This window comes from Eutrigla gurnardus (genome assembly GCF_963514095.1).
Source record: "Eutrigla gurnardus genome assembly, chromosome: 23".
NCBI lineage: Eukaryota > Metazoa > Chordata > Actinopteri > Perciformes > Triglidae > Eutrigla > Eutrigla gurnardus.
Window position 1 is genome coordinate 13,553,565 of NC_139934.1, and position 15,648 is coordinate 13,569,212.

General features: G+C 42.9%; 1 protein-coding gene across 2 annotated transcripts; it reads right to left on the reverse strand.

The window, feature by feature from the left end:
* Positions 1 to 13: 13 nt before the first annotated feature.
* Positions 14 to 6,941, reverse strand: LOC311009195 (schwannomin-interacting protein 1). Of its 2 annotated transcripts, XM_084003217.1 has the most exons (7): positions 6,633 to 6,941; positions 5,031 to 5,293; positions 4,288 to 4,412; positions 3,464 to 3,575; positions 3,221 to 3,346; positions 2,855 to 2,972; positions 14 to 2,689 (listed from the first exon to the last, which is right to left on the reverse strand). In XM_084003217.1, exons 2-7 carry the CDS (start codon positions 5,289 to 5,291, stop codon positions 2,589 to 2,591), a joined length of 843 nt encoding a protein of 280 aa, XP_083859343.1. In that variant the 5' UTR covers positions 5,292 to 5,293; positions 6,633 to 6,941; the 3' UTR covers positions 14 to 2,588. The 2 variants fall into 2 exon arrangements, with proteins under 2 accessions (XP_083859343.1, XP_083859344.1); XM_084003218.1 differs by lacking the exon at positions 6,633 to 6,941 and having other exon boundaries at positions 5,031 to 5,309.
* Between the last annotated feature and the right edge of the window lie 8,707 nt (positions 6,942 to 15,648).

A 15,648-nucleotide genomic window follows, 5' to 3' on the forward strand; every position in this document is an offset into this window, starting at 1 on the left:
TGCTCACACAGGGTCTTCTCTGAAAGTGACTGGACTAACACTTTAATCATTTAAAGGCACAATCTGTTATCAAATGTAAACAAAATGGTCAAACCACCACCAACATTAAAAACACAGCGTTGCAGCTGCAATCAAGTTTTTTTCAATACACAGATTAATACAACAACTAAATCTAAATTATTCATGCCTTTCTGATTGCTTTACATTAGTTTGAGAGAGTTTAACATGATATTGTTCTTGTTATTATATCTTAGCTAATCATGAGGATGTGGAGGCACTATTGGCTACAATAACAAGCAGTTCATGTTTAAAGCCATGCAAACGCCCTTTTAACCCTTTTAGGTCACATCCCTGCTCATGTTGTGAACCTATTGAACAATAAATGCAAACCAAATGTATTTCTCGATGAAAAACTAGTAATTATTTCTTCCTGTAAAACAAAATATAAAGTGTCCTTAAATAATAGTACCAACAATTTCAACCAATTATATAATGTCCCTGCCCACTTTTTCACAGTCCAGTTAAAGGCGAAGGATACTGAAAGTGAAGCCAGACAAACTAAGTTACTATAACAGCCACTTGGTACATCATATTGGAACCTTGTCAGAATAAAAGCTGATATTCAAATAATTGCCCGTTTCTAAACTGGAGTGAAATTCAATTTACTATTGTGGTTTTTCAAATAGCTTCTGCTTTGCCATTTGGTTTTTGTTGGTGTTAAGCTGTTGTGAATAGAAGTAAAACTTCCTGAAGATGTTTTACACCAACAGCTTACCAGTAATGAGCAGCTGGAAGTCTTTTAATATGATTTAAATATATATTTTGGTAATTTAAAATCAAACCTGGCAAAGCAGCATCATGGGGAGGATAAGTAGAGTGCTTCTGGTGGATTTAGTGCTCTGGAAATGTAATTATACTGAATTTATGAATAACAGGTTAACATTTTTTGTATTGCATTTGTTCAAGGAAAAATATCAAAATTGTGCCAAGACTCTCCTAAAATTACTTGATTGAATAAAAAGATTAAAATATCTTCTCTTACATGTAAAAATAAGCACTTTGATGAAGAAAGTAAAAATGTGCTTAATTTGTTGTTCATAAGATCACACACTTTACCAACTCCACCTAAAAAGCCTACACAAAGATACACATCAATAATAAAAAGACATTTTCAGAAAGGATCAGAGGACATAACTAACACAAAGTAGAAAACAAAGATTGTTCGGATGGCAGAATTAGCAGCTTCTTAACAGGAATCCCTTTTTGTGTCGCAGTTTCAAGACTTTGAGAAACGATGCGAAACGCAACAATGTGTTAAAGAATTGCTCCAGTGTTGACAAAAGGAAGCCCTCACTTCACAGAATGGTCAACAGATTGCTCCATAGCGCCTCTAGTGGTGAAAAACGCCACGGGGGTTACCGAAGGTGGAGAGGCCCATCTGGAAAACAAAGCTAACTTTCATCAGCACTGGACAAAGGAGATGCTATGAGTGACTACATTAATTACAAATTAAGCATTTTACGATTAAGACATGGGTTGTATGTCGGTATTATTGTCAGCATTCTTTGGACACGTATGCAGCACATTCAGAATGTGCGTCTATGTTGGTGGTTTTACGGCACTTTGTGACACGCAGCCTGTTTCCCGTTTCTGTTTCCACAAAAAACAAACTAGCCTCCAGTTTGCAAAGCTGTTCACGCCCAAAAGAAAACACATTAAGCATTACGAAGGACTTAGATATCAACAGTTTTTTTCCCCCACAAGGCTTTACTCTTCAAGAAGGTGGTTGAAAGGAATGAAATAGGGAAGCCGAGTTTACTCACAACAAGTTCGCCACCGCTGGAACATTAAAAAAAACAAACAAAACAAAAAAACAGATTTTGATGCAAAATGGCACAAGCAGCTCCAGTTGTTCCAACATCAACTTTTGTCAAACCGCCAGACAGCGTGGACGTGGGATGACGATGTGGTGGCGAGCTCCTTAAACGGACCAACTACTCGGAATATTGACGGATGCATGTAAACGGGAATATAAGTGGAATATTCATTTTCATCAGCCACTTAAAACAGCTTAGTAGGAATATTGTCTTTTGTGTGTGTCTGGTGCTTTGCTGGGTCTAACATGACCCAGACCCTAGTCTGCCGTGGACACGGTGGAGATGAAACCGGCACTGATCCTCAAATCAGACTCAGAGCAACAAGGCAAAGAAACATATTCCTCCCAATAAAAGGCAACGTGTTCCCTTTAGGCCACCATCCACTTCCTGGATGTCCAACTCAGCTTCAGTTGTTGACGTCTGATGCTTGTCACATGAGTGTCCTTTAACGAGACAACATTTCCCTCATAAATATTCAACACAGACGATAACATAAAGAATACTATGCTACTGAATGTCCTAGTCCTTTCAGTGACACTCTTCACAGTGATTGGCTGGTCAGACCCCCGGCAGGAGGGGCTGACTGAGATGTTAGTTGAGGCCACTGTGGCACCGTCTGGTTCATAACAACGTTCTGTTCAAATGTTTGTTGGGACGGGGCCGCTCCCGACTGCTCAACAGGAGAACTTGAGCTGGGAGTGATGGGCAGGTTCACAGCGACGTCAGGTCCTGGACCTCCAGCAGCATGGCGTCCTGCTCCGTCCTCAGCTGGTCTCGGACTTGCAGGCGACCCACCAGGTCTGAGCTCAGGTCTGATGTGGACAGATGAAACAAATCAAAACTTGGTTAAAATGAGAAGCAGCACTTTAGAAGTGAATTTAAGCTTTAAAAGCAAAGGCACATAATATGGTTGACGTGGGATTGGATTGAATAATGCTGCAGCTGAGAGAGTGGAGCTGCTGTGTGTCCACGAATACCTTGAATGGTCTGACTGAGAGATGCACAAAGAGCAGTCAGCTCCTTCAGACCGAAGTTCTGCAGATCACTGCGCTCCACATGTCTTCTCTGGCCCACAGGGTCACTATGAGCTGCAGCCTGAGAGGAGGGAGGAGGAGAGGGATGAGAGGAGAGGGAGAGGAGGAGAGGGATGAGAGGACATAGGAACCAGGAGGAGGAGTAGAGAGGACGAACGAGAGGAGGAGGAATGAGAGGAGGAGGAGGAGAGACATGAGGAGGAATGAGAGGAGGAGGAGAGGAGAGCTGTGACAAACTGTATTTGGTATACTGTATTAAGTACAATAGAAACACAGCGGATGCAGCAGGATGTAGAGTTCCTCTCTCACCAGGGTTTTGTGGTCGGTTCTCAGACGGTCTCGTAGATTCCTCAGAGTGTTCCTGAAGCCTCTGGACTTGGGTTTCTCCGGCTTGGCAGGGGGTTGAGGACTCTTGTGGACCTGAACAGTCCCTCTCTTTACCAGCAGGATGATGGAGGACAGACATGCATGAAATAAGACGGTGGTTCTGTTGATGCGTGTTGTACTGTAATACTGTGTTATTATGTTGTTAACTGTGTTAGCGGTAGTTACCCGTGTGTTACTGCTCTCCTTCTTGCTGATCTCTCCCTCCTTCTCCTCCTCCTCCTCCTCACTTTCACTGTTGTTGATGAAGCACAGCTGAAGATTCATCTGTGTCTGCAGGCTGGAGGATACAAACAGACGTCATGTGGTGCTTTCCAGTTAATGTCTGGCTGATTGAATGGTGGGAATAAAATGCTGCCCGGTGACAATTACCAAACATTAGTGTCAAATAAAGAAAAGCAAACACAGCGCCATCTGGTGGCTTGTTAACTTACAGCAGGCCTTCAAGGCTGGAGCTGAAACCCTGCCACACCTGTTTTTAATGGTGCAATAAAAGTTTAACAAGCCGACACCACATTATTAAATCTGTAATACTTTTGTTCAGATGTGCTGCTTTCGACAAACTCTCTTTGATATGTTATATTCAAATAATTAATAAATACATTGCCTCGATATGAAATACTTCTGCTGACACGAACATTACTGAGTGTTGGGTAAAGTTACCTTTAAAGGTAACTTATAACATTACAACCTTACTGCCCTTAAAAGGTAACTTGTTATGCAGCAGCGCCTACTGAGAAAGGAGACCCGTTACCAAAAATGTAAAACCACTTTGTGACTCCTTGAGCAAGTTGATTTATATTGTCTAGAGGACGCGTTCTATTAACAGACTGTTAGTGCCGTCTCTGTTTTTGCTCTTCAGATTTGGGCGTTAGGCTAAGAGAAAATAAATGCAAAAAAACATCACACACAGGACATTATTCTCATGAGTGATAGGTCATTGGGAGAATGTGTGTGTGTGTGTGTGTGTGTGTGTGTGTGTATGTGTGTACCGGGAGGTGAGTGCCATCACGTGGCTGTTGCAGGCTTCGTCTCCGTCCTCCCAGCTCTCTGCTCTCCTCCCTCTGTCCTCCATCCAGCTCACCGGCGCTCTGCCTCGCTCCAGAGAAACACCACTCTGGAAACCCGTCCAGGTGATGAGATGAATAGTTAGGATGAGTGACGTTGGAACTTAACCAGCAGAAAGAAAGAGACCAGCCGGACCGCAGCAAAGCGGCCGGGACAAGGTCCCCGCTGGTAACGGGACGGTGCCACTTCTTCATGCTTCTGTGATTTCTTTAGAATGCCTGCCTTTAAAATTCAACAATCTGGTAATAACTGGTGATCAGCATTAACTGCTAGGATCTTGTGGTCTGAAATTGTTATCAACCTCTATTACTTTCTTATTTTTGTTACACAGATATTTATTCCTATTTCCTGGAGACAATTTCACAAAACTAGGACCGCTAATTATTTTGTTAAAGAATAATTAATGAATGATTTTAACACTTACAGTAGCTGTGAGCTGCTACACAGCCGTCCTGTGTGTTATACTGCATTTTCCTCAATACTCACATCCAAAGCAACATGCTCATTAAGCTACTATGATTGTATGAGCTGTCGTACATACGCTGAATACACACAGATTGTGGCTGCTAAATAAAAACCACTAAAGAAAACCTTCCAGCATGTTAGGACGGTAAAAGTTCTATTACTGACAATAAACCTGATCCCAGGACTAAACCTCCCCTCTCACCTTCGCCCTCTTCTCCTTATTCTCCTCTTCCTGCTTCTCCAGCTCGGCGATACGCAGGCTCAGCGCCTCCCAGTGCATGATGGGAAGGCCCAGATTGTCCTCGCCGTAGCCCTCCTGCCAGACCAGGGCGGCACACTCCGAATCTTCATCCTCCTCCTCCTCCTCATTGTCGGCGTCCTCGTCGCTCCTCCTGTCGTCTTCTGCCTCGTTGCTCTCCTTCTCCTCCCCCTGCTGCCTCTGTCTCTCCTTCTCTCCCTCCATCTCTACGGGGGTGAGAGCAGCGGAGCACAGATTCACATCTCCTACAGGTCTGTTTATAAAACAGGAGGCCCATGCTTGGAGGGGAAAGATATGGAGGATCGTAATGATGTCAAAGTAGGAACACAAGATGCTAACTGGGCTGTAGCCACCGTTAAAGGTGCCGTTATGGCAATCTTGTTGTCACTTTTGGGACAAAACAAAAAACACAAGATTCAGTTTTTCTCCACCAATTCCATTTCTTAGTACTACCACATACTACACACTACTTTTTTGTATAACCCATCTCCAGGTAGAAGGAAATGTCATACTTTATCTCCTTCTTGGGACGATATTAAAATTCCATATCACCATTTTCCTGGCAAAAAATTGTATCACTGGTATCACTTTACATTTTGTTAAGAAGTAAATACTTTTATTGCATCACAGATAAGCCATCTTTTTGAACAAACACAAATCATCTAAAATTAGATGATGATACGTCATAAGGTCTCCCTGCATAAATGAAAGATACATAATGTATTTTTGCATCCTGTATTCTTTACAGCAGGCTTTATTTTTCTCTTGTCTGCCATCATAGGGAACTGGACAGCTTTTCCAAGTCACTCATGTCCATATTCACGTATTATCGGAGAAAATGAAAATTCCCCATAACTTATTGTGAGTGTTTTTGAATCTCGATCTGTGATAAACATCCTGTATCGTCCCATGTTAGTCACAACAATGTAATGCAAAACGCAAAAGGTACAAATTGGGTCTCACTTTGAAACAACAGTAAGACAAGTTAACAGGCATCAAACCTAAATACTTGTTTGGCACTAAGTGAAGTATGTCTGCAGCAGTAGGGCTGCAAAACATGTTGGTTTAGTTGAAAGAGAGGAAACTGTAACTGTCAATCATTTTTAAATGGTGCCTTTTATGCTTAGTTCACTAAAATATTTTGTATTGTTGTATTTTAGTCCACTTTAATATCGGTTTATTTATCGCGAGTAATATCGAGATATTAAAAGTTATCGCATACGTACCTACTCAGTATGCAGAACATTACACTTACAGAGAGCTGAATGTCTGGTTGCATATTAATTGATCAGAAAGTTCATTTAAATCAAGTTTAGGCCATTTTTTACTCCTTGATGTTTTTCCTATTTTGTAACAATAGAAACACGTAATTTGCACTAAAAGTGTTGTATTGTTACACACTAGAAGTTACTGTAAAATGTCAGCTAGCAAGTTAGGTGGTCGTGGTGGAGGTTGGAGGACTCGTGAAACCCTCAGGCTACATTCAAAGTCCGACTAGCGGACTTTATTACTCTGCTTCTCTCCAAACAAGTTAAAGTAACTCACCACTTTCTCATGAGTCAGCCCTCCGACCCTCGTCGTCAGAGTCGTGGAGAGTTTTGCCACATAACAGCCGCTCCTTCCTCAGCTCCTCCTCGTTATCTTCCTCCTTCCCTTCTTCCCACCAGGAGTTTCCCTTCTTCTTCTCCCGTCTGCCTTCCTCCTCGCGGCGCCGACACAAGCGGGAAAAACGTCCCCAGATATCCGCGTGAACGATTCCCCACACTCCGGGTCTTGGCGGCTGTTTCCAGTGTGTGCCTATTATCCGCTCACTCTTGGTCCCAGCACACAAACAATAGACACCAACTTGAGGAATTTCACGTACAAGAAAAAGTTTGCGATTGGAAGTTCAACTCCGTGACTTCCGGTTGGTGCCTTCAAAATAAATGCCGAAGCGACTTCCGCAAACGATTCACCGGTGTTTGTTTGCTCAAAAAAAAAAGCATCCGCTCCAGAAACCTCCTCGCTCGCTCGTATGGAAGACCATTTCCGCCACTGAGAGAAAAAAGAGATCTTGCTCAAAATGATGAATTAGTATCTCAAAATACTGACTTAGTATCTTAAAAATAACGACTTAGTATCTCATCTCAATTTATTACGATTTATTTTCAAAATAAGTCGATATTTTGAGAAAGTTTCTCACTATTTTGAGATGCTAAGTCAATATTTGCAGATATGAAGTCAATATTTTGTGAACGTTTTCTCTTTTTTTCCCAGACAGTGGCAGTGGAGCACCCAGAGTCTCAAAGGACAACTTTCTCTTTGCGATGCATTAGTAGCCTCCAACATGTCACTGTCAGTCAGTAGGAGAAGCACATCTCAGTCAGATATACAGCAGCCACAGAAGGAGTTTTCTCTCCTGGCAGGTTGTGACCTTCCTTTGAATGTTTATGTACGGAGAATGGATGGAGATGGGACATCAATCTGAGGAGAGGTTGACCTGAAAAACACTAAATGTACACAGCTGGAAACTGACTGCGGTCGCGTGGTAGTGGTGGAGCCGGTGGAGTCCAGACTGGATCAGGCCAGACTAGTCCAGACTAAATCAGGCCAGACCAGAGTAGACAAGACCACACCAATCCAGACCAGACCAGACTAGTCCAGAGTAGACCAGACCAGACCTGTCCAGTCCACACCAGTCCAGACTAGACCAGTCCAGTCCAGACCAGACCAGACCAGTCCAGTCCAGTCCAGAGTAGACTAGAGCAGTCCAGACTAGACCAGTCCAGACCTGACCAGTCCAGTCCAGACTAGACCAGTCCCGACCAGACCAGTCCAGTCCAGTCCAGAGTAGACCAGACCAGTCCAGTCCAGTCCAGACCAGTCCAGTCCAGTCCAGTCCAGTCCAGAGTAGACTCGACCAGTCCAGACTAGACCAGTACAGACCAGTCCAGTCCAGATGACCCAAGGAGACCGGATGCACTGAGACCTCTCCATTTTTAAAAGGTAACTTTACTCTCATTTTATGTTCAGAATTATTTTATAGTTAAATAATTCTGCCAAATTTGTTCATTTTCTGTTGTCTCCTCTTGTCTGTCTTTCATCTCTTAGAGAGAGGAGAGCGAATGAGGAAGAAACCATTCCAGACCAGACCAGATGACCAGATCTCTCTTGAGTTCCTGAAATCAATAATGGATGAATCCGTCCAAAAGATTATCTGTGTCGTCACATGATCAACATCCTTCATGTTTTTTTTATTGGTGCATTGGTCTTTAATAAACCAGTTTCACATGAAGCGACATTGTGTGTTTGTGTTGATTCTCAGCACATCTGGAGAAAACTGATTCCATAATGTCCATTTGAACCACTGTGTGTTTGTTTTGATCTGTTCTGTCTAACCAACAATAATTAGGATTAATCCCATACTACAAGTATAAAAGGTCAAAGATGTGTCACATCTGAAGTTACGTGTGGTTTAGTAGAATAGTAATGGTAGAAGTTACATTAATAATAATCTCTGTCTCCACCACTGCAGTACGTCTGAGTGATGAAGTGGGTTTAAACAGTAAAAGTCTGCATGAAACTTCATGTGTTCTTCATCTGACTTCTAGCCTAAATCATTGAAGTGCTCTTCACATTTCTCAGTTTGATGCACAAAACAATCTCAACAAGAACACCCAAATACAGCGGTGGTGAATGGAACCCAGACACTCGTCTCCAAGAAGGTTTTAAAATGCCTTTATTAAAACGATCACATCCCCCACAGGTAGAAAATAAATAAAAACAATACCTCAATGTGTTTCAGCATCCAGCCTTCTTCAGGAAGTTACAGAGAAAGCATGTCGTGGAAATATCTTCTACAGCAGGTGTGAGCAAATCAGGAGGTGCAGACAATCAGTCATCAGTCAACCACTCTGAGAAAGTGTTCACTTCATGTAATCTAGTCTACGCCTTTTCAATTAATTAATGTCGCCAGGAGGGGGCGACGTCCCAAGAAACAAAAGTAAATACAAAAGTAAAAAAATGACCTCTCAAGACAAAGAATGTACACTATAAAGGTACAGAAAGAACACCTTAAATGTCATGTAAACACATCATACCTCATCAAATGACAGTGATGTTATAGCTACACATATCTCTCTATAACAGTGGAAAAATCTTACAGGAAATGACTGAAATCAAGATCCTCATTAAGATCAGGGTACTGGGTTGACCTTAATCCTTACATACAGTTCATATTTCATGACTTCACAGTATGGTTCGAGCCAATTTTGACCCTGGCAGAGAATTCCCTCAGAAGTGGCTTTGAACTATATATTTACAATGTATAATTACCCTGTTTCTTTGTATTCATGTAGGGGTGAAATACTCATCTGTATTCCTTAATTCAATATGATTGTGCTCTTTTTATGGGAACTTGGAGGCAGCAGGTAAATGTGACCTCAACAGGTAAATGTGACCATGACTGCATGGGCTTCATACAAATCATATGAGAAAGATGGGATGTCTCTAGAGGATGGAGCAAAGTGGACCTCCAGTCTCATCATTGAGGAAGGTGTAGTAGCAGTCATCCACCACCTGAGGGTGCAGCAGAACAAACTGACAGTCATGCTTTTGGGAGCTGAATCAGGAAAAGGGTCAAACCTGAAGGTGATGGTGGACCACATGAGAGCAGATGCATACATCACGTGATGAATCTGATTGGAGTAAATCAATTACAGAAACAAGATAAGACATGCATGAATGTATCTGTGTTTTTGCAAGATCATATATATTATAATAACAGCATTCAACTCATTATACCTTAAACAATCACACCTTTATGATACTTTCTAACAACACACCGTTTTGAAAAAAAAAACCCGATGACTTCTTTTGATCAAAACAGTGTTTTGAATTAAAATTCTCAGACAATAGTGAGAAAACAATGAGATGAAACAAGATGCTACATCAGGTGCAGGTGTGTGTGTTGTGTTCTGATACATAAAGTAAACACACCATCACTACATGGACTGAATGAGGAGCGATACCTGATGGTTTGTTATGTTTGGGAATGGGAATTTGCTTTTTATTGTATGTATTTTTTACTAGATTGCTGTCTTTTAAATTTTACCACAAGATGCTGCCATAATGTGTAAAACAGATGAAACGTGTTAGAATAACAATAACAGAGCCCAGTTGGTCCCGCCTTACAGTGGTTAGTTAAAGGTAAACACAGAAATATGTAAGTAGATTAATATAAAAATAGATTACATATATTTCTACATTTAACACTGGTTCATGATTAATAACCTTTATTTCCATCCATCCATTGTCTACCGCTTATCCTGTATTCAGGGTGACGGGGGGGGGGCTGGAACCGATCCCAGCTGTCATTGGGTGAAGGCAGGGTACACCCTGGACAGGTCGCCAGTCCATCGCAGGGCCAACATGTAGAGACAAACAACCATTCACTCTCACATTCACGCCTACGGGCAATTTAGAGTCATCAATTAACCTATCTCCATCCTGCATGTCTTTGGACTGTGGGAGGAAGCCGGAGAACCCGGAGAGAACCCACGCTCACACGGGGAGAACATGCAAACTCCACACAGAAGGAACCCGGGCCCGATCCAGGAATCGAACCCGGGACCCTAATGCTGTGAGGCGACAGTGCTACCCACTACACCACCGTGCAGCCCCAGAGAGGAGGATGTAACGTCTATATGTCACGAGTTGGGAGTGAGAATATATTGCAAAGTGACACCACAGGGGTGCTGTCCGATCATCTATAGCCTAAGTGACAAGTTGCAAGTAAGAAAGTGGTGCAGTAATACAATAACACCACATCTCCCCTTTCTAGAATCAGTGGGTAGACTACTATTGATTCCCCAGACCTAAGAGGATTATTCTGCCTCTATAGCTGGAAGAACAGTTTTTATCAATGTGTATCTAATAAAAAGAGCAATAGGGGACAGCTGTAAGTTAATAATGGATGCTAAGGCGGTGCTGTCCAATCCTCTATATGTCGTGAGCTAGGAGTGAGAATATGTTGTAAAGTGACACCAAAGGAAGACTGACCAAACATCTATAGCATAAGTGACAAGTTGGGAGTAAGAATGTGGTGCAGTAATACAATTACACCCCATGTACCCTTTCTAGAATCAATGGGTAGACTGCCATTGATTCCCCAGACCTTAGAGGATTATTCTGCCTTTATAGCTGGAAGGTCTGTTCCTATCAGTGTGACTCTAATAAACAGTGAAATAGGGGTAGCAGTGCGTTGCAAAATCACACCAAGGGGGTGCAGGCCGGAAGCCCATATGTGACGAGTTGGGACTGAGAAGGGGTTGGAAAAATACAACAACATCACATCTCCCCTTTCTAGAATCAATGGGTAGACTGCCATTGATTCCCCAGACCTAAGAGGATTATTCTGCCTCTATAGCTGGAAGGTCTGTTCCTATCAGTGTGACTCTAATAAAAGGAGCAATAGGTTGAAGCAGTGCATTGCAAAATCACACCAAGGGGGTGCAGGCCGGAAGCCCATATGTGACGAGTTGGGACTGAGAAGGGGTTGGAAAAATACAACAAGATCACATCTCCCCTTTCTAGAATCAATGGGTAGACTGCCATTGATTCCCCAGACCTTAGAGGATTATTCTGCCTCTATAGCTGGAAGGTCTGTTCCTATCAGTGTGACTCTAATAAACAGTGAAATAGGGGTAGCAGTGCGTTGCAAAATCACACCAAGGGGGTGCAGGCCGAAAGCCCATATGTGACGAGTTGGGACTGAGAAGGGGTTGGAAAAATACAACAACATCACATCTCCCCTTTCTAGAATCAATGGGTAGACTGCCATTGATTCCCCAGACCTAAGAGGATTATTCTGCCTCTATAGCTGGAAGGTCTGTTCCTATCAGTGTGACTCTAATAAAAGGAGCAATAGGTTGAAGCAGTGCATTGCAAAATCACACCAAGGGGGTGCAGGCCGGAAGCCCATATGTGACGAGTTGGGACTGAGAAGGGGTTGGAAAAATACAACAACATCACATCTCCCCTTTCTAGAATCAATGGGTAGACTGCCATTGATTCCCCAGACCTAAGATGATTATTCTGCCTCTATAGCGAGAAGGTCTGTTCCTATCAGTGTGACTCTAATAAAAGGAGCAATAGGTTGAAGCAGTGCATTGCAAAATCACACCAAGGGGGTGCAGGCCGGAAGCCCATATGCAGTGTTGGGTGTAACGCGTTACTTTGTAACGCGTTACTGTAATCAGATTACTTTTTCAAGTAACTAGTAGTGTAAGGCATTACTCTACTGAAAATAGTAATAATATTACAATTTTCCGGGCTCGTTACTTGCGTTACATTTGCTAGTAGCTACCAGCTACTTCACCACACACGCATCACACAAAACAGCACGGAGGGAGGGAGGGGGAGGGGGGGGCGTGAATGGATCAGTGATTGGTTGGGGTTTGACACGAGGTATCATTTACCATCACCGATTGGTCGCCAGCGGCACCCGCTAGGACAGATGGGTAAAAAATGGAAGAGTCAACAAGTCCGGAGCATGTTGCTGCTGCTGCTGCTGCTGCTAGCTCGCGTCCTGAAGAAGGCACCGCTCTGCAAAAAACCTCGTTCGACGGCTGGAAATTCAACCACTATTTTCAATATTTGCAACGAAAGGAAAATAACGTCGTAGTGCAATGTACCCTTTGCCCGGGAAAAAAGCTACTCTCAACCATTATTTTGACCAAAATTAATAAGCTGACACATTAAGACGTTCATATTTTGCACTACAGTAGTTGTAGTAGTAGTCTAATTGATTTGTTTTGAAGCTGTTGTATGCTTAAAGTAATTTCAACAACCTACCTCTCCTCTGCAGTGTTTTGGTTTTATTTTTGACAGTTTACCTCTCCTCTTCACAGTGCTGGTAAGACCAGTCTTTTTTATTTAAGATTTTATTTATGTTTTGAGGAAGTTAATATTTCTTGTTTGTACTTGTTATAAATTTACAATCAAACTGATTGTTTGCACTAGACTGTTGATTAAACATTAAGGAAGTTAATATTTCTTTGTATTTGATTGCACAAGTACACTTGTTTGTATTTGCACTAGACAATGTTAATTGAGGAAGTTAAACAGCATGTAGGCCAGTCTGTTGTTGGGTTAATAAAGACCTTCAAGAAGACTCCTCCTTTGTCTGCTCTCTTTCCATCTTATGCATCTCAGGCAATTTTAGAGCAAGTAGAAAAAAAGTAACTAGTAATATAACTAGTTACTTTCTCCAGGGAGTAATATAGTAGTGTAAGGCATTACTATTTTTGAGAGTAATATGTAATCTGTAATATATTACTTTTTAAAGTAACTAGCCCCAACACTGCCCATATGTGACGAGTTGAGACTTAGAAGGGGTTGGAAAAATACAACAAGATCACATCTCCCCTTTCTAGAATCAATGGGTAGACTGCCATTGATTCCCCAGACCTTAGAGGATTATTCTGCCTCTATAGCTGGAAGGTCTGTTCCTATCAGTGTGGCTCAATAATAAGTTCAACAGGGCATAGAAGTTAACTAAAACGTGGCACCAAGGAGTTGCTGGCCGGACATCCAAATGTGACGGCATGGGAGTGATAACGTATTATTATAATCCAATAAAATCTGGTTCCAGACGGGGCTCCGATCTTCCTCCGGGGCGGGTCACTCCTCTTCTTCCTCGATTTTCAATGGGGTCTTCTGAACCATTCTTAGTCTGGCCCCTCACCTGAGACCAATTTGCCATGGGAAAACCTAACAGGAGCACTAAGCTCCAGACACCACAGCCCTCAGGGTCATAGGGACACACAAACCTCTCCACCACGGTAAGGTGATGGTTCACGGAGAGGAACATCCATTCATCCATTCATCCATTGTCTACCGCTTATCCTGTTTTCAGGGTCGCGGGGGGGCTGGAGCCGATCCCAGCTGTCATTGGGCGAAGGCAGGGTACACCCTGGACAGGTCGCCAGTTCATCGCAGGGCCAACATGTAGAGACAAACAACAATTCACTCTCACATTCACACCTACGGGCAATTTAGAGTCATCAATTAACCTATCTCCATCTTGCATATCTTTGGACTGTGGGAGGAAGCCGGAGAACCCGGAGAGAACCCACGCTCACACGGGGAGAACATGCAAACTCCACACAGAAGGAACCCGGGCCCGATCCAGGAATCGAACCCGGGACCCTAATGCTGTGAGGCGACAGTGCTACCCACTACACCACCGTGCAGCCCCAGAGAGGAGGATGTAACGTCTATATGTCACGAGTTGGGAGTGAGAATATATTGCAAAGTGACACCACAGGGGTGCTGTCCGATCATCTATAGCCTAAGTGACAAGTTGCAAGTAAGAAAGTGGTGCAGTAATACAATAACACCACATCTCCCCTTTCTAGAATCAGTGGGTAGACTACTATTGATTCCCCAGACCTAAGAGGATTATTCTGCCTCTATAGCTGGAAGAACAGTTTTTATCAATGTGTATCTAATAAAAAGAGCAATAGGGGACAGCTGTAAGTTAATAATGGATGCTAAGGCGGTGCTGTCCAATCCTCTATATGTCGTGAGCTAGGAGTGAGAATATGTTGTAAAGTGACACCAAAGGAAGACTGACCAAACATCTATAGCATAAGTGACAAGTTGGGAGTAAGAATGTGGTGCAGTAATACAATTACACCCCATGTACCCTTTCTAGAATCAATGGGTAGACTGCCATTGATTCCCCAGACCTTAGAGGATTATTCTGCCTTTATAGCTGGAAGGTCTGTTCCTATCAGTGTGACTCTAATAAACAGTGAAATAGGGGTAGCAGTGCGTTGCAAAATCACACCAAGGGGGTGCAGGCCGGAAGCCCATATGTGACGAGTTGGGACTGAGAAGGGGTTGGAAAAATACAACAACATCACATCTCCCCTTTCTAGAATCAATGGGTAGACTGCCATTGATTCCCCAGACCTAAGAGGATTATTCTGCCTCTATAGCTGGAAGGTCTGTTCCTATCAGTGTGACTCTAATAAAAGGAGCAATAGGTTGAAGCAGTGCATTGCAAAATCACACCAAGGGGGTGCAGGCCGGAAGCCCATATGTGACGAGTTGGGACTGAGAAGGGGTTGGAAAAATACAACAAGATCACATCTCCCCTTTCTAGAATCAATGGGTAGACTGCCATTGATTCCCCAGACCTTAGAGGATTATTCTGCCTCTATAGCTGGAAGGTCTGTTCCTATCAGTGTGACTCTAATAAACAGTGAAATAGGGGTAGCAGTGCGTTGCAAAATCACACCAAGGGGGTGCAGGCCGAAAGCCCATATGTGACGAGTTGGGACTGAGAAGGGGTTGGAAAAATACAACAACATCACATCTCCCCTTTCTAGAATCAATGGGTAGACTGCCATTGATTCCCCAGACCTAAGAGGATTATTCTGCCTCTATAGCTGGAAGGTCTGTTCCTATCAGTGTGACTCTAATAAAAGGAGCAATAGGTTGAAGCAGTGCATTGCAAAATCACACCAAGGGGGTGCAGGCCGGAAGCCCATATGTGACGAGTTGGGACTGAGAA